The sequence below is a fragment of the Geotrypetes seraphini genome, chromosome 3 (assembly GCF_902459505.1).
Source record: "Geotrypetes seraphini chromosome 3, aGeoSer1.1, whole genome shotgun sequence".
Taxonomy (NCBI): domain Eukaryota; kingdom Metazoa; phylum Chordata; class Amphibia; order Gymnophiona; family Dermophiidae; genus Geotrypetes; species Geotrypetes seraphini.
The window spans coordinates 230,482,153-230,509,765 of record NC_047086.1 but is presented as its reverse complement, the minus strand read 5'-3'; the positions used below and the strand labels follow the sequence as shown (position 1 = coordinate 230,509,765).

Here is a 27,613-nt window from a genome sequence, read left to right as displayed (position 1 = left end):
CGTATTGCAAGACTTTTTTTGTTTAGAACAGTCACTACACTCTTGTAGTGTCAGAGAGAGAAGAAACATCGGCTCAGTTGTGATGTGTGAAAACTGTATGTACTTGTATTGCAAGACATTGCTTGTAGATCAAGTTAAAATTTAATCAAATGTTTTGCTTGTCTTGCAAAACACTTGCAAACCAAGGTTTTACTGTACTTAAGGTTTCATAAAAATTTGAACACTTTTTTATACGACTTATAATATTTATGTTATGATGATATTTTAATTATTGATTGCATTTGTATTTTCCCATAGATTTTATGGCCTCTTTGAATGTACATTGCCTTGAAACTTGTATGTATAGTGCTACTAATAAGGCGTATTAGATTAGATTAGAACCATCTCTAACAATGGAGGATCAGATCAACCACCTTGGTAGAAGTACCTTTTGGATTTTAAGAAAACTTAGAAGCATTAAGAAATATTTGTGACGAGACCAATGTAGATTGGTAGTACAGGCACTAATTCTTTTAGATTATTGTAACATTGTTTTTTTGGGAATCTCTAAGAATTTGTTCAGAAGACTACAAACAGTACAGAATTCAGCAGTTCAGTTAATTTATAAATTAAGAAAATCAGATAGAATTACACCTTATATAGCTTTACACTGGCTTTTAGTGGAGGCCAGAGTAACGTTTAAATTATGCTGTCTGTTTTTTTAAATATTATATGGATTGATTACACAGTACATGAATAATTTGACTTGTAGGCCGTTGGTTAGTCAACATTACAGTGATGAGCAATACAATGGCACTGTAATTCAGGAATTATATCTAAAAAACTATTTACCATTTTTTTCTCTTCAAGGCTGCTTCTGTTTGGTCAACTTTACCAACTCAAATATGATCTGTAACCACCTTTAATGTCTTTTAAAAAAAGCACTTAAAACTATTTTATTCCAGAAATTCACTCTCGGGAGTTAATAATAGGATAATGTGTCTCTTTGCCTAAATTGATTCCATTAGATGTATATCCTAGAGATAATTAATCTAGTTTCTTTGCATGCTATCTGCTATGAACTAATTGCTGACAATAGCTGAATATAAATGATTTAACTGTAACACCAGTAAACCGATTTCCTTCATTTTCCAGTGCTGGTGCTGGGCGGACAGGCTGTTACATTGTGATCGATATCATGCTGGATATGGCAGACAGAGAAGGTGTTGTGGACATCTACAACTGTGTCAAAGCACTGAGGTCTCGCCGTATCAACATGGTCCAGACAGAGGTATGGCAGCCTGCCCCCTGCTGGCTATAGTTCTTAAATCAATATTTACTTTACTAGCACAGTGCTACGGTTTAAACCAGTGGGCCCCAACCCTGTCCTTGAGGACCACCAGGCCAATCGGGCTTTCAGGCTAGCCCTAATGAATATGTATGAGAGAGATCTGCATATAATGGAGGTGCCAGGCATGCAAATCTGCTCCATGCATATTCATGAGGGCTATCCTGAAAACCCAACTGGCCTGATGGTCCTCCAGGACAGGGTTTAAACTATTTTTTTCTCCAATAACCTTTTGCATAAGTACACTAAATTTCAATCAAGTATAAACAGGTAGTTTACCCCGCTACTTTTTATTTTATTTATTTGTGTAGGAGCAGTACATTTTTATCCATGATGCCATCCTGGAAGCCTGCTTATGTGGGGAAACTGCAATACCTGTCTGCGAATTCAAAGCTGCATATTTTGACATGATTAGAATAGACTCTCAAACAAACTCTTCACATCTGAAGGATGAATTCCAGGTATTTGCATCAATTCCCTTTAAATAAAATAGAAAAAAGAAGATAGAGGGGGATGTGCATAGAAAACCATGGTTTTATTCCTAGGCCTAGCTTCTGTTCCCCAGACTAGCTGAAGCATTATTCAAAGCCCCATGGAAAAGAAGCTTTTGAAGCCTAGAACCTTCATAAGAACATAAGAATTGCCGTTGCTGGGTCAGACCAGTGGTCCATCCTGCCCAGCAGTCCGCTCAAGCGGCGGCCCTTAGGTCAAAGACCAGTGCTCTAAATGAGTCCAGCCTCACCTGCCTACGTTCCAGTTTAGCAGGAACTTGTTCAACTTTGTCTTGAATCCCTGGAGGATGTTTTCCCCTATAACAGACTCCGGAAGAGTGTTCCAGTTTTCTACCACTCTCTGGGTGAAGAAGAACTTCCTTACGTTTGTACAGAATCTATCCCCTTTTAACTTTAGAGAGTGCCCTCTCGTTCTCTCTACCTTGGAGAGGGTGAACAACCTGTCTTTATCTACTAAGTCTATTCCCTTGAGTATCTTGAATGTTTCAATCATGTCCCTTCTCAATCTCCTCTTTTCAAGGGAGAAGAAGCCCAGTTTCTCTAATCTTTCGCTGTACGGCAACTCTTCCAGCCCCTTAACTATTTTAGTCGCCCTTTTCTGGACCTCACTTTTCTGAACCCCACTTTAGATTGAGCCCTCTCCACACATGTCCTAATATTAAACCACACCATCCGGTGATCGCTGGATTCCAGATGTCACCCTCTACAACAGAAACACTCTCCCTATTCATAAGCACCAAGTTCACTATGGCCCCAACCCATATGGGTTCCATTACCAGCTGCTGGAGAGGTTGTCCCCTTAGAGAATCTAGGATCTTCCTACTAGAAGACCCTGCAATAGGGATATCCCAATCAACATCTGGTGTATTAAGAAGTCTATTGTCTTGCAAGTGACATCTAATGGCTAGAGTTAGGCTGTATGTTTGCCTGGGTTTCAGAAAGCTGCAGTTCAAAGACTGTCATTGCAGTTGTTGAGCTGAATAGTGGTAGAGTACTCATTTTTAAATCAGGGAACTACTGGAAGTCTAAAGGAACAGTAGGAAATGGGCCCTTTTGGAAAAAAAAATTTCCTCCTCCTCTTATGCTGTTTATAAATACAAAGTCTCCTTGTCAAATGACAGCAAAGAGAATAAATAGCCCATTCTCCATTCATGCGTCATAATAAAGTAGGTTCTAGGCATTTGTTAAAAGGCAAAAGTATACTGGGTATGCATATTAACTAGACCTGTCTGACAGTTTCCCAGTGTGCACCTACGTTTGTCAGCTTTTTCGTGTTTTGTAACTTCTTATGTGCTTTGCTAGCAAATTTGATGGCTGTTATGTAGTTACAGTCATTTTGGAAGCCTAATTGTATTTTGAGGCATACATAAAACTGCACTTATCTACACTCCCATTTTACAAAGCCTGGATAAGCACATCTTAAATGCAAATGTTTGCAAATAGTAAGGGGACATGGTCTAAGTGTTTTTTGGTCAGGACAAGGGCATGGCACATTCCCTATTTCAGAAGGGGATTAAACATTGGGAGTTACATCTGCTACCAAGCACATTTAGGATAATGGGAAAAGGCTCCTATTGAGCATGGGAGGGATTAGGGGTGGTTGCCCCTCCCCTAAAAGCCAAACTGTGACAGTGTTGAGAAAATTCATGTTTATATTTCTAAAATGGCAAAGAGAATTTGTATGTGCTGGCACAAACACATTTATATGCTGATTTTCAACTCCTGGAAATGTTCAAGATTTTGCCAGTATTTTAGAACCGTCCATCTACATCAACAGATCTCTGTTCTAAAATATTAATGAAACGTGAGACATTATGACCTGGATGTGTCAGTTTCAACGTTTGTCCTGTCTAAAATTTATTTTTAAAAAATGTATAGCCCACATTAATGTTATTCAGGAGCAATCCTCTAGTTCTTATATTGTTTGAATGTAATTTTGGAAAAGGGATAATTTTCCAAATCTTTTCTATGGATACAGCACTGGTTTATCCATAGAAATGTGCTTTTAGAAAATCACCCATTCTGCGCAGACAAACTTAAACGCGTTTTCTAGACCCAGGGCTGGGCGAAAGTTTGTATTTAAAGCATTCATTTGAATGTTCAAATGCATAATTTGGGGGAGAGCATCAAAGTTTAGCCAATCTCTGTGTGTGTGTGTCTTTCACTTGGATGGTAGAGCAGAGAGATCTGAATTTAGTAGTTCCCAAATACTCTGTTATGGGGTTTTTTTTTAAGACTTATTACAATGAAACTTAAGTGTGATAATATGGTGAAACATTAGATGTACCGTATTTTCACGTAGATAACGCGCACCCGTGTAAAACGCGCACACGGGTATAGCGCGCGGGAAACACAAATTTATGTAAAGAAATTTTTATATACCGCGCATGCCGCCCCGACTCTCCTCTGGCTGCCCTGACTCTCCTCTGGCTGCCCCGACTCTCCTTTCACCCGCCCCGACTTTCCTTTCGCTGCCCCGACTCTCCGTTCGCTGCCCCTCCTTGAAGTCCTGTCCCCCCTTGAAGGTCTGCCTGTCCCCCCTTGAAGTCCTGTCCCCATCCTGAAAGCCTGATGCCCCCCCCCCCCCGACGCCCGATTCATCATCCGGAAGGACCGCTCGCACTCCCACCCCGATGGACCGCTCGCACTCCCACCCCGATGGACCGCTCGCACTCCCACCCGAAGAACCGCTCGCACCCCCACAGCCTCCCCCCCCTCCCCCATGGAGAAGCTGTCTACCTTGTTTCTGGATGCCAGTGAGCCCAGCTGCTTCCTCTGCCGGCAGTCCCGCCCCTTCTCTGAGCCCTGCGCTACGCTGCTTCCTCAGAGAAAGGGCGGGACCACCGGAAGAGGAAGCAGCACAGCAGGGCTCAGAGAAGGGGCAGGACCGCCGGCAGAGGAAGCAGCTGGGCTCACTGGCATCCGGAAACAAGGTAGACAGCTTCTCCATGGGGGAGGGGGGGAGGCTGTGGGGGTGCGAGCGGCTCTTCGGGTGGGAGTGCGAGCGGTCCATCGGGGTGGGAGTGCGAGCGGTGGGGGTGCGAGCGGTCCTTCCGGATGATGAATCGGGCGTCGGGCGGGGTGGGAACTATGTAAAAAAAATTTTATATAGCGCGCTCACGCGTATACCGCGCAAGGTTATGCACGGTTTGTAAAAACACGTATAACGCGCGCGTTATATGCGTGAAAATACGGTAACTGCCAACAGATTTCAAAGAATTAGTTTCACAGTTTAACCCCCCTGCATGCCACTATTTCCAGACATCAGATATTGCTATGCTTCTATACCACAAAGGGGATGGACACAAAGCTGTTCATAGTAAATTGTGCAGTTCAGTCACTAAATGTTAATGTTCATAGCAACTATGACTCAGTCACTGGGAGGAAATGCTAGAAAGTGGGTGCTAACATTTACATGCTGGTTGTGCAGTTATTCCATATGGTTCATAGACAACCCCGCGAAAGACAAAGGCGCGCGCCGACAACTGAGCGCAAGACGGAGGCTCGCGCCGAAAAAAATTACAGTTTTTAGGGGCTCCGACGGGGGGTTTTGTTGGGGAGCCCCCCCAGTTTACTTAATAGAGATCGCGCCGACGTTGTGGGGGGTTTGGGGGGTTGTAACCCTCCACATTTTACTGTAAACTTAACTTTTTCCCTAAAAACAGGGAAAAAGTGAAGTTTTCAGTAAAATGTGGGGGGTTACAACCCCCCAAACCTCCCACAACGCCCCCACAACGCGGCGCGATCTCTATAAAGTAAAGTGGGGGGGTTCCCCCCCACACACACCCCCGTCGGAGCCCTAAAAACAGTAATTTTTTGCGGCGCGCACAACCACGCTGCGCTCAATTGTCTGCGCGCGCCTTTGTCCCGGCGCGCTTTTGACCTGACACCATTCCATATTCACAAAAATTCAAAATTTCCTCCTGAGCACTATTTTGTAACCATATGCATGTCTTTATAGTGCATATTCTACAAGTAGGTATATGCATAGGAGGAGTCTGAATGGGATTCATGCATATAAGTTAGAAAACTATAAGTTACACACACATCTACTCATAAGCACTTAAACCTGCATTTATTCTGGAAAGAAAAGCAGGTGCACTTTTATAGAATAATAATAATTTATTCTTATATACCGCCAAACCTTTAGTTTGAGGCAGTTTACAATAAGAAAAGCTGGACAAACAGCGAATTACAATGCAAATATCAAATACTTCTAAAAAAAGATACAAATTGTAATTAGATCAGATAGTTCTCAAACATGGGTCACAATGGAAAAAAAAACCTAAACAAGCAATAGATAGTAATCATAAGTATCGAATGTTTCTGAAAAAATACAATTGCTAAGTCAAATATTTTTCAAACAAATAAGTTTTGAGAGTTTTCCAGACTACCCCCTAAGTGTCACAGTAGCATTTACAATAAGGAAAATTAAATATTTGAGTTGCTAGGAGCATGCCCGACAGCATCGGAGATCTGGGAACAATGAGAACATATTGAAAGGAAAGCATTTTCAGCTCCTTTGCATGTATTTGTGTGTCTTTGTAACTGTACGTATATCTATGGATGTATAGACATGTGCGAGTATGTCGGTCTATATGTGTACATCTGTGACCAGGAGGTTAAGAGACTATTTGAAAGAAACAATTCCTTAACTGCAGTTTCAGTGTATCATTGTTTCTATGCTGCAGCTGCTATAATGGCCTTTCCTATAAATTAATTTCTAGTACAACATACCCATTATTCCTGAACCTTCGGGTAGTCAACCCCTTCACGCAAGAATTCTTGTAGAGAGCCTCATTAGCATTCTTTGCTCCTTCTCCCATCTCTCTGGGCTGTCCTCTAATTCCTCAGTTGTGTCTCTACAAGCAAGATGGTAGGAGCCTGTCTTTTCTACTCATGTATATTTTTCTAGAAATTCTTTTTTTGCTTACCATTTACGAGGCTTTTCAGTGCTGTAGTGGATCCTTGTCTTGGGACGTGTCTGGCTGCGGGAGAGGGCAAGCTTTCTTTCAGTGCACCCACTTGGACAGCCTGCATTAATAGTCTGGGAGCTCAGGGACTGATCCCTTGGGAGCAAGGCTCGCCCCAGGTTTCATACGCAGTGGGCTTGAACGCAAGCTGAGTGGCTCTGTGGTGGTTTTTCCAGGATTGAGTGTGATCTGTGTTGATTGCATCCCTAAAGCTGTGTATCCTATTGCTTCTTCTCAGAAAGTAGATTCCTGGTTTAAAGGTCTGTTCTGTGTAGTGGCGTACCTAGGGTATGTGGCACCCGTGGCCCATCATTTTTTGACACCCCCCCCCCCCCATGTAAAAAAATATTTTTTGTAATGACCATGAAACGGAATAAATGGTCAGAATAGAAACAGGCAGTGAAAATTTTCTTATATTCCAAACATAACATAACATAAATTATGTCTGAATTGTCATGACATCAGAAGTACATATGGAGTAGTTGCAGGTGATGCTTGGGACAGTTCTGATTGTGTTAGTTCAGTTTTATGTGTTTTTTGAATAGAAGGGTTTTTATTTCTTTTTGAAGGTTTTGCAGTCTGTGGTCGATGTCAATTGGTTGTAGAGTTGGGGGTCGAGTGTTGCAGCTCGAATGGCTAGGAGGTTGTCGAACAGTTTTTTTCTTTTGACGTTTTTGGTTGGAGGGTGTGTGAATGGTGCGTGAGTTCTCCTATGTCTGTTTGAAGTGGATTGAATTATTTAGCTGAAGAAATTAGTTACCCCCTCATCCCACACACATTAATTCTCTTCCATTTTTGTTCCCATTATAAAAAACACTGATAAGTTCCCAGAAAAAAAATACATTAAAATAAGAAGTGAAAACAAAGGCCCCTACAGATGAGAACATAACATAAGAATAGCCTAACTGGGTCAGACCAATGGTCCATCATGCCCAGTATCCCATTCTCATGGTAGCCAATCAAGGACACTAATACCTGGTCAAAACCCAAAGAGTAGCAACATTCCATGCTACCGATCCAGGGCAAGCAGACACTTCTCCCATGTCTTAATAACAGATTATGGACTTTTCCTCCAGGAATTTGTCCAAATCTTTCTTAAAACCAGCTACACTATCTGCTTTTACCATAACTTCTGGCCACTTCATTTTTAAGTTTAGATCTTTCCTTTCAAACAGAGACCTTGCTAGATGTCAAATACAGCACAAGGTAACTTCACATGGACTTAGCTGTGCAGGAAATGTGAATCTCCTCATACACCCACCATATAGTGCAAAAATGTGCAAAGGTCTGTTTTTTTCTTTCGATCACTACATAGCCTAATGCCACACAAGCAGCGCTGTTACAAACATATTCTGTAGGTCAATGCTAAGGATAACAAAGTTTCCTTCCTTGGACCAGAAGGAGATACTGATAAACCACTGGAAGAGATCCCAAAACAACACCCAAAGATCCACTCAGTGTGTGAACCAGTTGAGTGGAGTGGACTAACTGGGGGGTGGAAATGGGCCCAGAGTTTGCTCAGCAGAATTTCCCAGACCACCTCTTCCTCTCAACACATTGACACGCTGCCACCACCACCACTAGGAACACCTCACTGGGTAGGCCAGCTATGCTATAAACTTTATAAAACACATTATTATATTTTCTTATAAAGCACATATTTTAACTGAACTCTCTGACATCCTCAGCCTTTCCATTCACAAAAATAGAAGGAAGAAAAGTTCCCATTTCCTGCTGTCTCATGTCCCCGGCCTATACAATATTTTTTTCTGCAGACCCTTCAAAAGTCTGACCAAATCCTCGTTACACTTGCATTATAAAGTACTGAGGATGCCATCTCTCCCCAATCCCAGGTCCTAAAGTCTAAGACAGTAGCGCAAACTAATGCTGCCAGATTCAGGAAAAAAAATTTCGATTCGATTCAGCTTATTGAATTGTTTTTTCAATTCGATTTTCCTGCCCAGTTGGGTGATTTTTTTCAAAACTCCTGGTGGGTTTTATAGCTTTTTCACCCCCTTTGGCTTCTCCTAACCACACTGGCGCTGTGGTGTAAATAAAATAAAGAAACAAAAAGGACTTTTCCTCTCTCTGTTAAATCCTAGCTCACGTTTGCAGTCCAACACCAGCTCTGGCAGGATACACATTTCAAATCTGACATATTATAATCACAAAACAGAAAATAAAATTAATTTTTCTACCTTTTGTTGTCTGGTTATATTTCAAATCTTGTTGGTCCAAGGCTCTGGTTTTCTTCTGATAACTTGCTTGCCAGGGTCTCCTTCTTTCTTTTTCTGCATGCTAACCATCCATCTGCCAACTCTGTCCTCCCTTTCCATTTCCCTTCCCTCCCAAGGAAGTCTGGTATCTTTCCTTTTTTTCATCTCCCTCCACAGATCCACCTTTTTTTAACTACCCTTTCATCCGGCATCTCTCCCTCCTTCCCCACCACCCCAGAGTCTCCCTTTCTTTTCCCAATTACCCTCCTATCCAGTATCTCTATCCCTCCTCCACACCATCCCTTGTGTCCAATTTCTCTCCCTTTCTGTTCCTTCCCTCCCTAAATCCCATGGTCCATCATCTCTCTCCCTCTCCTCTATTTTCAGACCCATTATTTCTTCCTCCCCCCCAAAGTTTGGCATATGCACGTCTCTTTGAACACCCCCTTCCCTCTGTGTACTTCTAAACCAGGGTCCCCCCAAAGGCCTGTCCCCCCACTTGTAGGCCTGTCCCCCCCTTGAAGGCCTGCCTGCCTGTCCCCCCCTTGAAGGCCTGTCGCCCCCCTTGAAGGTCTGCACCCCCCCCGAAGGCCTGCACCCCCCTGAAGGCCTGTCCCCCCCTTGAAGGCCTGTCTCCCCCTTGTAGGCCTGTCCCCTCCTTGTAGGCCTGCCTGCCTGCCCCCCCCCTTGAAGGCCTGCCCCCCCCTTGAAGGCCTGCACCCCCTTGAAGGTCTGCACCCCCCCGAAGGCCTGCACCCCCCCCGAAGGCCTGCACCCCCCCGAAGGCCTGTCCCCCCCCTTGTAGGCCTGTCCCACCCCCTTGTAGTCCTGTCCCCCCCTTGAAGGCCTGCCTGCCCCCCTTTGAAGGCCTGTCCCTCCCCCTTGAAGGTCTGCACACCCCCGAAGGCCTGCCTCCCCCCTTGAAGGCCTGCCTGTCCCCCCACTTGAAGGCCTGTCCCCCCTTGAAGGCCTGCCTGCCTGCCTGTCACCCCCCCTCCCCCTTGAAAGCCTGTCTGCCCGCCCGCCCCACCCCGAAGGACCGCTCGCCCCCCTGGCCTCCCCACACCACCTATGAAGCAGCACTACCTATGCTCCCGGCCTTGCCGTTCAGTCCCCCCCACCATCCCCAAAGGACCGCTCGCTCTACTGACCTTCCTGCACCACCTATGAAGCAGCCGCAGCAGGATTGCGACGTCAGCGATCCCTGAGCTGCTTGGGCGCTGCTTCCTGCGCCGCGGTCCCGCCCCTCCTCTGACGTCAGAGGATGGGCGGGACCGCGGCGCAGGAAGCAGCGCCTAAGCAGCGCAGGGATTGCTGACGTCGCAATCCTGCTGCGGCTGCTTCATAGGTGGTGCAGGAAGGTCAGTGGGGCGAGCGGTCCTTCGGGGGTGGTGGGGGGGACTGAACGGCAAGGCCGGGAGCGTAGGTAGTGCTGCTTCATAGGTGGTGCAGGGAGGCCAGGGGGGCGAGCGGTCCTTCGGGGTGGGGCGGGCGGGCTGGCAGGCAGGCTTTCAAGATGGGAGGGGGGTGACAGGCAGGCAGGCAGGCCTTCAAGGGGGGACAGGCCTTCAAGTGGGGGGAGGGGCGGGACCGCGGCGCAGGAAGCAGCGCCCAAGCAGCTCAGGGATCGCTGACGTCGCGATCCTGCTGCGGCTGCTTCATAGGTGGTGCAGGAAGGTCAGTGGGGCGAGCGGTCCTTCGGGGGTGGGGGGGACTGAACGGCAAGGCCGGGAGCACCCCCTCAGGGCTGGCACCCGGGGTGGACCGCCCCTCCGCCCCCCCTTGGTACGCCACTGGTTCTGTGGTTGCTATTTTTGTTGCTCAGAGTGGGGCTTTATGGGTTAAAGTTTTATAAAGGCATTTCATATCAGTATTCATATTGTCGGCATGCGCCAGGTCCGTTAGGGATTGAGGTCACCAGCCGGTTCATTGGAGCTTGTGAGGCAGTCTGAAAAGGCAAGCAGTCTGGATTCCAGGCTTGAGGCAGAGGCACTCCATGTAAACTGTCTGCAGCTTCAGCACTTGAGCAGCTCCCAGCACACAGTATGGGCATGTTTGAGAGTGAATATCACTTACCCAGGTGCCCCAATCTTCAAGATTCCACTCCACACTAGCTTCCAAGAAGCAGTTATGACATCAAACTATCAGCTGAGCCTTCCCACATCCTATTAGGGAGCGTGAGCAGAGATCACTTCAGATCGCTGGGTACTGAACATTTTACAGAAGGGATACAAGCTCGAGTTCTTTCGTTGCCTCCTGGATTTTTTTCTGGGCTCTCTAGATCAATGTTCTTCAACCTTTTTACACCTATGGACCAGCGGAAATAAAATAATTATTTCATGGACCGGCAAACTAATAAGACTGAAATTTTTTAAAACCCCATTGCCACCCCATCCCCGCGAGCTCGGTCCCGTTAACCATCTGATCCCATCCTCACAAGCCTCAAATAGTTATGATTTTATATTGAACATATTTTATTAAAGTATAAAAAGAAACAATATTCTGTACAATTGTCATTTTATAAATATAAATAATACAGGGCAAGGATCAACAAAACCCCCGTCTCCCCTCCCCTTAACATATATCCCCTCTACTATCAAGAAAATTGAATAAGCCAAATTATTACAGAATGCTACACAAATATCATGCTAACAGAATACCACAGTCACACATGGCAGGAATGGTGTTAGGGGAGTGGAACTAGGGCAACTGCCTCCTGGTCAGAGAGAGCCCTAAGCCAGCTGGAAGCTAAAGACACACTGCCTGGGCTTTGCACTCCCCAGTTATGTCTAACATCAGCTCTAGCAGGATACATATTTTAAATCTGATATATTTTAATCACAAGATAGAAATAAAATTATTTTTTTCTACCTTTTGTCGTCTCTAGTTTCTGCTTTCATCTTCTTTTCACTCTCTTCCATCCAGCGTCTGCCCTCTGTCTCTTCAATCCAGCATCTGCCTCTTCCATCCACTGTCTGCCCTCTACCCCTCCCCCTTCCATATGGTATCTGCGTTCTTTCTATGCCCCTCTCTCCTACACCAGATCTAGCATCTTTGTCCCTCTTTCCTTATTTTTCATCTGACCCCCCTTCCCAGCATCAATCTCTTTGTCATTCCTCTGTCTCTCCCCTTTCTCTCATCTGATCTCTCCATTTCATCCTGACTCCTTCCCCTCCTCTAATCTCCCTGCCAGCTGTTTCCTTCCAATGTTCCTCCTCCCCTGTCCAGCAGTACCTTCTCCCTTTCTTCCTCCCCTTATCCAACAGTAATTCTCGTCCCTTCCCCTTCTCCCCTGTCAGCACTACCCCCTTCCCCTCCCTTGTCCAGGAGTACCCCTTCTCCCTTTCCTCCTCCTCTTATCCAACAGTAACTCTCGTCCCTTCCCTTTCCCTTCTCCCTTGTCAGCAGTAGCCCCTTCCCATCCCTTGTCCATGAATACCCCTTCTCCCTTTCCTCCTCCTCTTATCCAACAGTAATTCTCGTCCCTTCCCTTTCCCTTCTTACCCTCCCTTGTCCAGGAGTACCCCTTCTCCCTTTCCTCCTCCCCTTATCCAACAGTAATTCTCATCCTTTCCCTTTCCCTTCTCCCCTGTCAGCAGTAGCCCCTTCCCCTCCCTTGTCCAGGAGTACCCCTTCTCCCTTTTCTCCTCCCCTAATCCAACAGTAATTCTCGTCCCTTCCCTTTCCCTTCTCCCCTGTCAGCAGTAGCCCCTTCCCCTCCCTTGTCCAGGTGCACCCCTACTCCCTTCCCTCCTTCCCTCTCCAGCAAATGTTTCCTCTATGTAGGCTAGCGGCAGCTCTGTGTACTTTTAACTTCGGCACACAGCTGTCCCTAAGCTGTATTTTAGCCGCAGTTTCATGAGGCAGCCTCGGGGCCTTTGGTAGGCCGGCCCACATCGCATCATCGAAACGAGCCGGCCTACCAAAGGCCCCGAGGCTGCCTCATGAAACCGCAGCTACAATACAGCTTAGGGGCAGCTGTGTGCCGAAGATAAAAGCACACAGAGCTGCCCCTGCTTGTCTGGGTGTGCGGAGACACGCGGCAGGAGTAGGAGGTGGAAGGCAGGAGTGCCGGCATAGCGACAGCAACAGGAAGTTGCACGTCAGCTGACGCCGGCACTTTTTGCTGCGGGGGGGGGGGGAGGACCCGAATCCTTTGCGGACCGGCAACATTTTTTTGTGGACCGGCGGTTGAAGAACTATGCTCTAGATGGGAAGCCGGAAAAAGCAAAGTCAGCAACAATGCAAAAGCTGCTGGATCTGGAAGCCATAAAGCCCGTACCAGAGGAAGACTCAGGCTTCGGCAGATACTCAATATATTTCATAGTGCCCAAGAGACGCTCAGAAGACTGGAGGCTGATTCTAGACCTCAAGGCGGTAAATGCGGTCCTCAAGATACCCTGTTTCTGAATGGAAACGATGTGGTCGGTAATTGCTTCAATGATGCCTGGGGTATTTCTCGCCTCATTGGATTTGATGGAGGCCTATCTTCACATTCCCATTTTTCCAGACCACAGGAAGTTCTTGTGTTTTCCATATGCTGGAGCAGCACTTCAGGTTTGCAGCCTTACACTTTAGTCTGGCCACAGCACCACGGACCGTATCCGTATCTGGATGATTGACTGACAAGAGCTCAGTCCAAATATGAAGGCAGACTGGCTGTTAAAAAGTGGTTCAGCTGCTGAAGATGCTGGGCTGGGTGGTCAACTTTTGGAAAAGCCACTTGAAATCAATGCAGATTTTGGAATATCTGGGAGTCCAGTTCGACACAAGGGAGAAGAACAAGGTGTTCCTGCTGGAATCCTGCAGAGGGATGTTTCTGCATTATATACGGGAGTTCGAAGCAAGACAACTCCAACTGCCTTGCATTATATGCAGGTGCTGTGATCAATTGTGATCATGGATGTGGTTCCCTGGGCAAGGTCACACTTGCGTCCACTACTCTCTTGCTAGTGGCTATAGAGGGATACGCTGCAACAGCAACAGCCTCGGACAGCGAAACATGTAGCAGTCTTGCCTGACAGTTGGAGTTTCAGTCTTTAACCAGAGGAGCTCCCCTTTGCATCTCAGCATAGGTGATCCTGATGATGAATGTCAGCCTTTACAGTATTGCTAAGGACATCCAGTGCAGGGCACTGGTCCCCTTCTCAGAGGAAGTGGTCAATCAACCACTTGGACTACTTCAAGCCATCTGCCTGGCACTTCTGGTTTTTGGGAGTGTGCTGCAGAACATAGCGGTATGAGTTTTCTCAGACAATGCAACGGCGATAGCCTATGTCAATCGCCAGGGGAGCACTAAGAGTGTTCCTCTACGCTTGGAAGTTCAGATGCTATTTCAGTGGGCAGAGTCCCATCTCTTGCTGCTCTGGGCAGCACATGTTGCAGGAATGGACAATGTGCAAGCGGATTTCCTCAACCAGAAAACCCTGGATCCCAGGGAGTGGTCATTGTCTCAAGAAGCCATCACCTGCATTGTGAGGTGGTGGGGATGCCCAACTTTAATCTGATTGCATTGGTGGCCAACAAGAAGGTGATTCAGTTCTTCAGTCAAAGATACAAGCCAGGAAGTGAAGGCTTGGACACTCTGGTGCAACCTTGGCCTAAGGCAAGACTTCTTTACGTCTTCCCTCCGTGGCCCATGATAAGACAAGACTTCTGTGAAGGATCAAGATGCATCAAGGGCTGGTGATTCTAGTAACTCCAGATTGTCCAAGGCAACCGTGGTATGCAGACCTGGTTCATCTTCAAAGGGATCAAGGTCTCAGACTCTCATGTCATCCCCAGGTGCTCAGGATCCAGAACACTGTGGGGCTAGTGCACAAAGGCTATTCGGGCAAAGTGGTCTCCACCTTTCTTAGATATAGGAAGAAAGTGACTCTAGCCATGCATGCAAAAGCCTGGAAGTGTTTCCAAGCTTGGTGCACTCAGAGGAATGAGGACCTGAACTAGGCACCATTACTTGTGGTGCTCACCTTCCTGCAGGAAGGTCTGATAAAGGCCTAGTGTAGTGGTTTCAAACTCGGGGTCTGGGGGCCACATGCGGCCTGCCAGGTACTATTTAGAGGCCCTCGGTATGTTTATCATAATCACAAAAATAAAATAAAACAGTTTCTTAATCATATGTCTCTTTAGCTATAAATTACAATATTAAAATTTAGCCAAAAGGAAGATTTATAAATTATAAAGAGTTTTACCTCATGCAAAATTGTCATTTCTTTAATAAGACATTAACTATTTTTTCTGAGGCCCTCCAAATACCTACAAATCCAAAATTTGGCCCTGCAAAGGGTTTGAGTTTGAGACCACTGACCTAGTGGTTGGCTTCCTGAAAGTTCAGATTGCAGGGCTCTCATGTTTGTGGCCTAAGGTCAATAAGAGTACCTTAGCTGTACATCAAGATATGGCCAGGTTTTTGAAGGGTGCTTTGTGGACTCTGTCTTCCATTGCAACAACCTTTTCCAGCTTGGAGTCTCATAATTTGATCTGGTCCTCCGGGAACTAGCTAGAGCACCTTATAAACCTCTACAGCAAGATCCCTGATGGATCTTACAATCAAATTGGTACTGATGGCGATTACATCAGCCCAACGAGTGTCAGAACTGCAGGCTTTGTCATGCAGAGATCCCTTCCTCAGAATTTCTGATTCAGGCATGGTCTTGCGCACAGTTCTATCTTTCTTACCGAAAGTGGTTTCCAGTTTTCATATCAATCAAAAAGTGTGATTGCCTGCCTTCAGTCTCTTGAGATCGAAGAAGAATGATAAGATGCTGAAATTGTGTAGAGTATTACTGCAATATTTGGAGGTTATGAATGAATTTTGACTGCAGATCATTTTTTCATACTGGTGGGGGCTCAAAACCATCCATTCGTAGATGGATCCATATGGCCATTCCTTCAGTCTATATCAGAAGTGGAAAGTGTCCACCTATATCCGTCAAGGTGCACTCCACTAGAAGCGTGGCTTTCTCATGGGTGGAATCTTCAGCGGTGTCTCTGGAAGAAATCTGAGAAGCATCCACATGGTCCTCTCTGCATACATTCATGAAGTTTTACAGGGTGGATATAGCAGCCAAAATGGACTCTACATTTGGGTCATCCATACTGTCAGCAGGCTCATTTGTCTCACCCAATATTCTGGGGACTGCTTTGATATGTTCCAAAGGTTCAGGAATAATGGGTATGTCATACTAGAAAGAAAGATTAGGTTCTTACCTTGGTAATCTTCTTTCTAGTAGACATACATATTATTCCTGAAGCCCGCCCTGTCAGATGTTCATTTGTCTACTTACTGCCTTGAATGTGCTGGAGAGTACGGACATCTTATCTCTTTCCTTTATCCAGCATTAACAAGAATAAAGGGCGCAACTGCTGTGTCAAAGAATCTAGGAGGTATTTGTAGAATTTCCCACACTCATAATGCAGGTTGTGCTCAGGTTGGTGATGTGTTTGTTTTCACCTTGTTATGTATTGCAAATGGTTAGTTTTTTTGTTTCATCTGTTATATGTTAATTATATGAGCAGCATGGACATGTTTCTTAGGTAGCATCCCCATACCCCCCTCTCCCCAATATTCTGTCTCCTCTCTAGGGCTGCCTTCTGCTTTGGTATGAACTGAGGAATTGGGGGCCACCCAGAGAAATGGGAGGTGGAGCAAAAGAATGCTAATGAGACTCTACAATAATTCTCTCAAGAAGGGTTGACTACTAGAAAGAGGATTACTGAGGTAAGAACCTAATCTTTCCTTACCCAGTTTTTTGGGAACTTTACCCCTCATGAATCCTTGGTCCAGTCTGGCCAATTTTTAAACATGATGTGTATTCCCTGGTTTTTCTCCCAGAGACTTATTTTGCCTCAGATGGACATTCTTTATACCTTATATTTAATTTCCAGTGTTCTATTGGGTTGAAAACAAATAAACAAAAAAAAGCTACCCACACACATTAGTAGGTGAAATGTGTTTGGGTAACTTTCTCCCCCAGACAGCATTCAAAATGAAAGCACTCAGTACTTTAACTTTGAAAATTTTTATGGAGTACATATGTGTAAAACTTACCCACAAACTTTGCACCTAGCTCACCAATCTTTAAAACATACTCTTTATGACCATGCTGGTTTTTCCTTCTTTTTTTTTCTTTTTCTAATTGGGTGTATTTTTGTTGTGGCCTTTTAATCTCATATTCTTAAACTTAGTTTGTACTTGTGACACCTGCCGTGCAGTCTGATAAGGATCAGCATAGTGGCATTAAATTTCCTGAAGTTTCTTATAGCTGCTGTGACTGAGAAACACCTCCAAAAACTTGTAATTTCCTTAGGCTAAATACAAAGCAGTCTGAATGAAGATTTTTTTTTAACTGCGTACAATTTTGTCTAAAATTTGTGATAGTTACCAGTTCTCTACTAGAGGAAATTTAAGACATAGGAGTAGTTTGGAGTGAACATGGGGAGGAGACTTGCATCCCTCCACAAGTGTGTGCGCTAATGCTGACACCACCACCACCAACACACACACACTGCCAGTATGATAAACTTACCCTCCCCCCAAGAGTAAACAGGCAAACGACACCATTGTTTAAAGAGTAAATGGCATTACTGTCACATGATAATAAAAGTTCTGTCTTCTTTCCAGACCTTGAATTCTGTGACACCTCGACTCCAGGCTGAAGACTGCAGTATAGCCTGCCTTCCGAGGAATCATGAAAAGAACCGCTTCATGGACCTACTTCCTCCTGACAGATGCCTGCCTTTTTTAATCACAATTGATGGGGAAAGCAGCAACTATATCAATGCTGGCCTTTTGGACGTAAGACATTGTCCTCTTTTGTCTAGGCAGCATTCCATGACTGTAGTCAGGATGCCGGTTCTTATACTTGCTTTGATACCTAACCAGGCAGCTTAAAGAGAGATGAAAGTTTAGTAAGGCAGTAGTTAAAATTCTGTGGGTCAATGTCAGTGGCTGTGGAGAGAGCAATGGGGATTTCAACTACTCCATTAATCTCCAAGACAGATGGAGTGAAATAATCTTCATCACTGACCTTCACAAATTGCTAGCAGATAGTTTAGGAATTAGGTGTAGAAAGTGCAAATGAGTATATACAGTGATATTTGAGGATAGGGTTATCAGATTTTTACTTCCAAAAAAGAAGATTCATGGCCCTGCCCACAGCACGTCCCGCCTACCCAGGCCCCACACAAACCTCATCTCTTTGCGGCCGTGTCTGGAGGGCATCCATGTATATGCCGATGCCCTTCAAATGCAGCCCCGAGCTCAACGGTTTTTAAAACTTGGACAAATTACCAGGTTTTGAAAACACGTCTAGATGCCTGGACAGTCCTCTAAAAAAAAAAAAAAGGACATTTCTGAGTAAATCTGAACATCTTGGAACCCTACTTGAGGAGAACATTTTCCACATTTATCACAAGCTGTCCACAATCCTGCCACCACATACAGTAAAGAAACTTCCAGTGCAAAAAGCACATGAATCCTGAACCTGTGGGTAGAGCATCTTCACCCACGAGGAATGCAGCAGGTATCTACTTTTTCAACTCCGCCTACATGCATCACTGGACACTTCCCTCTCCTCAGTTTTTTCCTTCTGCAAGTAAGTTGAGAAAGTGTCTTTTTCATCTGTTCTGCTTACATTTCTTAATTTAGGATGTTATTCAATATTTTTTTCAAAAGCTTTGAGTGCTTTAGAGTTTCCCAGTAGTTCTGAGATAGCTCTGCCTGGGAGAAGCTGAAGACTGTTCTGAGGTCTCTAGCAGGTCAGGTCACTCTTGCTGTCTGGCCAGCCTGCCTAACACTTGAATCAGCTTGGGGTTTGGCCCCTGGGAGTTTGCTCACCTGGTTTTGATCAAAGCATGCGAGCGCAGGCTGTTTTTGGGCTCTGCACTGGTTGGAAGACCTTACGGATGCCAGCTGCATCCACCTCTACCCCCTTCCCCTGAAGAATCATATGGAATACTGGTGGGTAGAGGGTTTCAGGCTGTTCCAGCCTGTGTAATAGGCAACCCAAAGAGACAAGCCCCTGGATATCCTGCTTGCTTATCTGAAGCAGAAAAGCTTTTTCATTATCCAGTTACAGTGAAAGTTAATGCAGGCACAGCACATGACGACATAGTGAGTATAGCCCATTACTGCCTGAGAGACATCAGGGTGGAGTTGAACTGGGGGATTTTAAGAGTGTCTGGGGCTTCCTTGAGGGATCCCTCTACTAAAATCCTGATTTTGAAATTTTTTGTCTTTGTGTAGCTCCCTTGGGCTGTATTTGGCACCAAAATTGCTGCCATGGCAGCCATATTGGATTTCCTGATTTTTATTTTTTTTTATATTATTTTAAAAACCTCTCCCTGACTCAGAATACTTCATTTGGGTCTAAAAGCAGTCAGGATGGACTCTACAGGTGGTTTAACCACTGTATCGTACCAATTTTGTGCAGGAGGGGCACCTGTGCGCCATATACAGTGGCATGTGGGGGGGTAGGAACGGTGGACAGTCCCCCCCAAGCCCCGCTCAGAAGCACAGAAAGCTCGAAGTGCGATATAAATCCCTCCTACAGCTCTCTACTAGTAATCATGCCCACTAGCAAAGTGAAAATGCGCACATGTCTCTATTATGGGAGGTCCCTTGAGGGAGTCCTAAAGAGGTCCTCTGGGGACTCAATATTTTTAAATCTGATTTTGTGGCCCTCATGTATGAGGCCTATGTGAAGTACAAAAAGTCTCCAGGTCCAACTGAGGCTGTGCCTGTTAGCACGCAGGAGGATTTATCCCTGCAGAATCTGGGTCCTTTACAAGAAAAAGGTCTTTGGGAGCCTGAAGTCCCAGAGGAGGAGGACTGGGATGATTGTAGATCTGAATCTATGCCTCCTCTCTCCAGAGGTGCTTCCTCTGTAGGAGGTGCAGGTTCTCTTGGGGGCGAGTACAGCCAGGAGGCTGTAGCAGCCCTAGAGCAGGGAGAGGATCCAATATTATGCAGACTCTTTAAGCCGTCCGACTTAAATGAGATCTTTGCAGTCTTTTTTGCTGGAACTAGATTTAGAGGTTCCATAAAGTGCCTCAACAACAGCGTTCATTTCTAAGCCAGCTCCAAGACCTGTCCACATTTTTTTCCTTCACGTCCTGAGATCACTATGATGCTGATGGAGCCTTGGGAAACACCAGAGGGGCTAGGGCAGGGGTGGGCAACTCCGGTCCTCGAGGGCCGGAATCCAGTCGGGTTTTCAGGATTTCCCCAATAAATATGCATTGAAAGCAGTGCATGCAAATAGATCTCATGCATATTCATTGGGGAAATCCTGAAACCCGACTGGAGTTGCCCTCCCCTGGGCTAGGGCGATGACTAAGCTATATCAGGTTTCGGGTTTATTTAAAATTGATAGTATCACCTATAAAACTTCTAGGCGATGTACATATTAAAAACAAGGTCATTATTTTAAAGCTTAAAAATTAAACCAACTTAGACATAGACCAGGGGTGTCAAAGTCCCTCCTCGAGGGCCGCAATCCAGTCTGGTTTTCAGTATTTCCACAATGAATATGCATGAGATCTATTTGCATACACAGCTTTCATTGTATGCTAATAGATCTCATGCATATTCATTGGGGAAATCCTGAAAACCCGACTGGATTGCGGCCCTCAAGGAGGGACTTTGACACCCCTGGTCTATGTCTAAGTTGATACAGAAGGAAAAAAGTTGATACCGAAGGAAAAAAGGGAAAGAAATACATTGGTTATAGGAAATAAGACATGTAAAGGGAATAATGGAAAATAAGCATAGCCTCTTTCTATCCAAACTTTAGGCATTTATCCTTTAAGAAAACATAAGATAAAGAAAGAGTGTTGCACAGAGTTTTACTCTTCGAATGCATCTTTATATAGGAAAGTTCCAGCAACTGTTTACACCACCTAAGGTGGATTCCTTGGTGGCTCAGGTTACAAAGCGTTCGTCTGTTCCCAGTGAAGGCGGTGTGGTCCTGAAGAATGCTCAGGACCGCCAACTGGATCTGATTATCAAAATTCAAATGAGGCCTTGGCTATGAATCTTAAGGCAGTGTCAGCGGCTTTCTTCGTGATTCACGCCTGCCATAAAAAGCAGGTGCAGCTGGAGACCCCAATATGTATTAGTAGATGAACTTCTGTGAGAACAAAGTTCACAACTGATAAGGCTGATCACACAGACCAGACCTAAGGTCCTAGTACAAACCTCTGGAAGAAGGTCATACTTCTATATCTATTCAAAAGAGAAAAGTTTTTTTGTGCAATCAAAGAAGAAAACCTTTAAAGCTAAACATGCATATAGAAAACAAAACCAACTAAACCTCTGCATTTCATTTCACTGACTTCTTTATCCTGCTGTGAAGTACCAGTGTTGATAGCTTTGCTGAATTCCTTGGCATTTTTCTTAATGATGACAGAGACGTGCTTCTATGCATGCATCATATATTGGTAACGCTCTCTTGCTGCCTTTCCTTTACAGAGCTACAGGCAGCCAGCTGCTTTCATTGTCACACAACATCCGCTGCCGAACACTGTGAAAGATTTCTGGAGACTAGTGTATGACTATGGCTGTACCTCCCTGGTAATGTTAAGTGAAGTCGACTTAGCACAGGTTAGTCATCACTTCCTAACCTTTATTTATCTGTATTTTAAAGATTTTTAACTAGTTTTGAGAATATGTACTTTCTTACCATGCCACTTAAATATAAAAAAACACTATTCCATTTTATTCTTCCATACAGGGTTCTCCGCAATACTGGCCTGAAGAAGGAATGTTAAGATATGGTCCCATCCAAGTAGAATGCATGTCATCTTCGATGGACTGTGATGTCATAAACAGAATTTTCAGGATATGCAATCTTACTAGGGTAAGCTAGCATTCAATTGTGCTCCAGAGTTCAGAGCAGCAACATAGGTCATCTTCTCTAAAATATCAAGCTTTCATTTTTACAACGCTGCGTACGTCTGGAGTGGTAGTTTTATTCTGTTTTGTAGTGTCAGGGGGAATATATGCTCGTATTTTATGTTGAAATCGTTTTTATTGGAAATAAAGGAAATAGCAAACAGTTCACAGTGCAAATTCCACAAGCTATGGTTAAGTCAAACATCCAATACTCATTGGCCAATAACACAGTTCCCTCCCCCTGCAGTTCCTCTATATACTGTATAGTACATGAATGGTGATGGATTGGTAGAACTTTATTGAACATGAAGTGTTCAGCTAGCTTATGCAGCAAGTCATTCCCAACATGCAATGAACCTTTGCCTTTGAAATGTATTCATGTCTTGAATCGGGTATATCAAGTGGATACAGGATATAGGAAAAGACTTCAAGAGCTCACAGAGAGATAGGATTTTGGAACAAAAAAACATTCCTGCTCTACTCCCACTTTAGTGAGCCATCATTCATCACAAAAACCTTCTCTATGCTGTAAAAACATCCAATATATCTGTTTTTCTTTTTCTTTTAAAGTTTATTCATTTGTATCCCACTTTATACAAAGCGGGTCACAACAAAAACATACATAATAAAAATAATACATGTACAATAAAATAACTGACAGTTACGAAACAAATTAGTGACCAGCGCACAAACAAACAGCGGGACACTCGGTTCCCATACTTCATCTTACAGAATAAATGTCTTTTTAATAATCTTTTAAAGTTGCTCAAATATTCCTGCTGGCATATATACAGCGAGATCTCATTCCATTCTCAAAGGCCTATACAAGACAACATACTCGCCCTGGTTACTTTCATCTTTAATTGTTTGACTGTTGGAATGTATAGATCAACACTGTCCACAGAGGGCAACTTTGGAAGTGGAGCATATGGCAGGTGCTTTGGTGCTAAACAATGCACACAAAGATAGACCATCAACAACAATTTAGAGCGCATTCTGTACTCCAGTTTAAGCCAATACAATTTTGTTTAGTATTCTGACCCATGTTCACTCTTCCCCACTCTAAAAAGTGTCTTAACAATTGAATTTTGCGCTACCTGCAAGGCACACAAAGACGTTGTAGGTATGCCCCAAAAACAAGATTACAATATTCAAGAAGAAGGACATGGTACTACTCGAAAAGGTCCAGAGAAGAGTGACTAAGATGATTAAGGGGTTGGAGAAGTTGCCGTACAGTAAAAGATTAGAGAAACTGGGCCTTTTCTCCCTCGAACAGAGGAGATTGAGAGGGGACATGATCGAAATATTCAAAGTACTGAAGGGAATAGACAGTAGATAAGGACAGGTTGTCACCTTCTCCAAGGTAGGGAGAACAAGAGGGCACTCTATAAAATTGAAAGGGGATAGATTCCGTGCGAACATACGGAAGTTCTTCTTCACCCAGAGAGTGGTAGAAAACTGGAATGCTCTTCCGGAGTCTGTAATAGAGGAAAACACCCTCCAGGGCTTCAAGACAAAGTTAGACAAGTTCCTGCTGAACAGGAACGTACTCAGGTAGGGCTAGTCTCAGTTAGGGCTCTGGTCTTTGACCAGAGGGCCACCGTGTGAGCAATTCTTATGTTAAGACTCAATAAAACTACTGTTTGCAAAATAGTTTTAAAATTGCTCCCAGAGAGATACAGTCTAAGATTTCTTAATAGACAAAATTTTAAAAAATATCTTTCTGACCATCTCTTGAACATCCAAATTATCACAAAACCTCTAAAAAATGTTAGAGGAGGTCAAAAGATATAAATGTCCACAAAAAGATACCTGCTCCTAAATTATAGCATTGCTCACAGCAACTAACGTTAATCTTTAATTGTTTGTTTGAATAAATGAAATTGAATCAGTTTCTGGGGAACAACCTCTATAATCACTTAAGGTTTTCACCTGGGTATATCCCACAGACAATGTGCACCACAAAGCACACTGTGGGTATTACCTAAAAACATCACATATATTTTTTTTTTAATTTTTATTTATAGATTTTTACATTCTTACAATATTTGAATTGTACAAATTATATTCAATTAATACATTAAAATTGTGATTACAAATAATTCATCTCATCATATAAAATATAACCCTCCCCTTTTTTCATTTCTTATTTCCACATAATATACATTCCCCTCCCCACTCTAACATAACTATTTCTAATGTGCTCTGAAATCTGATCATTGGAATAGCGAGTCAATGGTGAAAGCTTCCCTGAGCTTGACAGGGAGAGAAACAACCCACCATTTTCCGGATATTAGTGAATCTGTGGTGATGAGCTGCAGTGCAAGACATCCAGGTAATTACTTCTGCCTTAACTTCGGCTCAGTTAATTGCTTGAACTTTATTTCTAACACACACACTTGGTTAGGTTACAGTATTGAGAAAATGGAATGGAAGCAAGTGTTCTTTCTGTAAGTGAGCTAATTATATTAACTAACTGCATCCACTGTAGAGATTTAAAAGCTTTTAACGTTCAAAATCAAATCAGGTGAATTTTGGTGTGATTCATGGTCTATAGAATTATTATTTTATTTTTTACATTACCTAAATCCATTTTTCAGGTTATCCCTAGTAAATCTTGGGAAAGTTCAATCAAACTTTTTAGGGCTTTGATGTTGATTTAGTCATTTTTTAGACATCTTTACACAAAAAAGCAGTCATGCATTCTAATCCTACCTCTTCTGTACTATGCAAATAAATAACCCAACGAAGTTGCGGCACACTGACAAATCAAGTGTCTCTCTTAGAGACTTTCTGTACTAAAAGTATACTTAAGGAAGGTAGAGTAAACAGTGTGTGTTTGTTTAAAATATTTATAGCCCCGAAAGGCAACAGGGTAATGGTCAATGGAGATCTCTTTGATGAAAGGGATGTTAGCAGTTGTGTGCCTCAAGTTTCGGTTCTTGGTCCTGTTCTTTTTAACATTTTTGTAACTGATATTGATGAAGGGTAAGATTTGTTTCTGTGGATGATACCAAAATCTGCAATAGAATAGACACCCCTGAAGGTATAAATAACATGAGAAAGGACCTAGGGCCAGATTCTCAAAACTTTAACGCCGTTGCTAAACTGTTTTACGATGGTTTAGCCTGCACACATTTCAACGGCGGATTATCAAAATGGATTATCTCTGTCTTTAGTGTGCTTTCTAGCAGTCTCCAACAATGACATGCAAATGAGCACTCCAGTGGATTATTGAAAATTGCCGAGCCATTTTCTAAGAGCAACGTCTGCTTTTGGCGACAAAAATCAGCAACTGTTCCGGGGGTGCCGGTACAGTACCAGCACTGTTAAAAGTACATTTTGTGGCATATATTTTACATTGCTAATGAAAAAAATAAAAGTTAATATCTGACAACTAAAATTTAATGCAAAAAAATGCAGAGTAATGCATTTGGGGATTAATAATCGGAAGGAACCGTTTATGCTGGGAGGGGAGAGGCTGATATGCATGGAGGGGGAGAAAGCCCTTGGGATGATAGTGTCCAAAGATTTAAAGGCGAAAAAACAGTGCGACAAGGTGGCAACTGCTGCCAGAAAGATGCTGGGCTATATAAAGAGAGGCGTGACCAGTAGAAGAAAGAAGGTATTGAAGCCCTTGTACAGGTCATTGGTGAGGCCCCACTTGGAGTATTGTGTTCAGTTTTGGAGACCGTATCTGGCGATGGACATAAGAAGACTTGAAGCGGTCCAGAGGAGGGCAACGAAAATGATAGGAGGCTTGCACCAGAAGATGTATGAGGAGAGACTGGAAGCCCTTAATATGTATGCCCTAGAGCAGGGGTGTCCAATGTCGGTCCTCGAGGGCCGCAATCCATTCGGGTTTTCAGGATTTCCCCAATGAATATGTATGAGATCTATTAGCATACAATGAAAGCAGTGCATGCAAATAGATCTCATACATATTCATTGGGGAAATCCTGAAAACCCGACTGGATTGCGGCCCTCGAGGACCGACATTGGACACCCCTGCCCTAGAGGAAAGGAGGGACAGGGGAGATATGATTCAGATGTTTAAGTACTTGAAAGGTAACGTAGAACAAAAGCTTTTCAAGAGAAAGAAAAATGGTAAAAGCAGAGGGCATAATTTGAGGCTGAGGGGTGGGAGATTCAAGAGCAATGTAAGGAAATTCTTCTTTACAGAGAGGGTGGTGGATGCCTGGAATGCGCTCCCAAGAGAGGTGGTGGAGACTTCAGTAGTTGGAACCTAAGCACAGTACCGGGCAGTAGTGCTGCCCGATTCAGGAAAAAATATTTCGATTTCGATTCGATTCACCCTCTTTTCCCTCTCCTACCCACACTGGTGCTGTGGTATAAACAAACAAAAAAATACTTTTCCTCTTTCTGTTAAATCCTTGCTCAGCTCTGGCAGGATACACATTTCAAATCTGACACATAATCACAAAACAGAAAATGAAATTTATTTTTTTTTACCTTTTATTTGGTCATTTTTCAAATCATGTTGGTCCCAGGCTCTGCAACAAACATCTTCTGATAACTTGCTTGCCAGGGTCTCTTGCCCAGATCCACCATCTCTCCTTTTCTCAACTACCCTGTCATCCAGCATCTCTCCCTCCTTCCCCAACAGCTCTCCCTTTCTCTTTCTAACTACCCTCCTATCCAGTATCTCTATCCCCCCACCATCTCTTGTGTCCAACTTCTCTTCCTTTCTGTTCCTTCCCTCCCTAAATCCCATTGTCCACCATCTTTCTCCCTCTCCTGTTTTTAGATCCTTATTTCTTCTATCCTTCCCCACATCTCTCCATGATCTCTCCCAAGTTCATCTCCCCCCTTAACTATCCATCTTCCTCCCTCCACCAAGTTCATTTCTCCCATCTATCATCTTCCCATCTACTCCAGTCCACCAACTCCCCCATCTCCCCTCTCCCTCCATCTACCTTTTTTATTTTTTTTGTGGTGAGAATTCTCTCTTCAGCATGACTTAACCACCAAGGATTATTTTCCAAAGCAAAGCAGCTATTCACAGATGTTGGAAGGAGTGACATTTGCATCGAGTTAGCTAATGAAGTCAGAACAATGGTCATCTTAATCAGAGAGCTCCAAGAAATGAGCAACCAACTGAGAAACCCTCAATGAACAATTGAGCTTCCATGAACTGGGGAATATATATTCATTGTCATCTTCATTAACACTCTTTCCACTGCCATATAGTGTAGCATATAGTTTCCAGATTTCTCCATCATTTGTCTTTCTAGCAGTCAATCTTTCAAACAACTCCTGCAGTTTTTTCCCTTTTGATCAACTATTCCACCCACCACTGCCTTCACCATAATGTTCAGCACCTGAGTATCTTTCTATTTGTCTTGTAAATCCGTTGGTGATAAGTTTTAATAGCTTCTGAAAACTCTCCTATATCAGTACTGGTAAGAATGTAGTTTTATCAAATCTGCCAGTGCTCATAGTTGCATTTGATGGCTTCTTGCAAAGTTCGGAAAGCTTTACCTTTATTTTGACGTTGCTGTACAATTTGGTGGCGGTAGCGATCCACTCCTGCCACCACTCCATGTGCCTTCTCTCCACTGCGGCCCGCCCTCAGTGAAAACTTCCTGGCCGAATGGAGAGAAGACGGCCAGAGTAGCGGCAGCGTAGTGAATTGCATTCGCTACCGCCGCATTTGCCTGGCCAAG

The 27,613-nt window shown here is 44.0% G+C and overlaps 1 protein-coding gene across 4 annotated transcripts in view; it reads left to right on the top strand.

The window, feature by feature from the left end:
• The window catches only part of PTPRK (protein tyrosine phosphatase receptor type K), a 1,016,831-nt gene that overhangs the window by 962,282 nt on the left and 26,936 nt on the right, over positions 1-27,613 (top strand). For all 4 annotated transcript variants that reach the window (XM_033939071.1, XM_033939068.1, XM_033939070.1 and 1 more), the window contains 5 exons: positions 1,135-1,270; positions 1,639-1,788; positions 17,655-17,828; positions 21,504-21,635; positions 21,766-21,891. In XM_033939071.1, the coding sequence (XP_033794962.1) occupies positions 1,135-1,270; positions 1,639-1,788; positions 17,655-17,828; positions 21,504-21,635; positions 21,766-21,891 (718 nt within the window). The remainder of the gene's footprint in view (positions 1-1,134; positions 1,271-1,638; positions 1,789-17,654; positions 17,829-21,503; positions 21,636-21,765; positions 21,892-27,613) is intronic.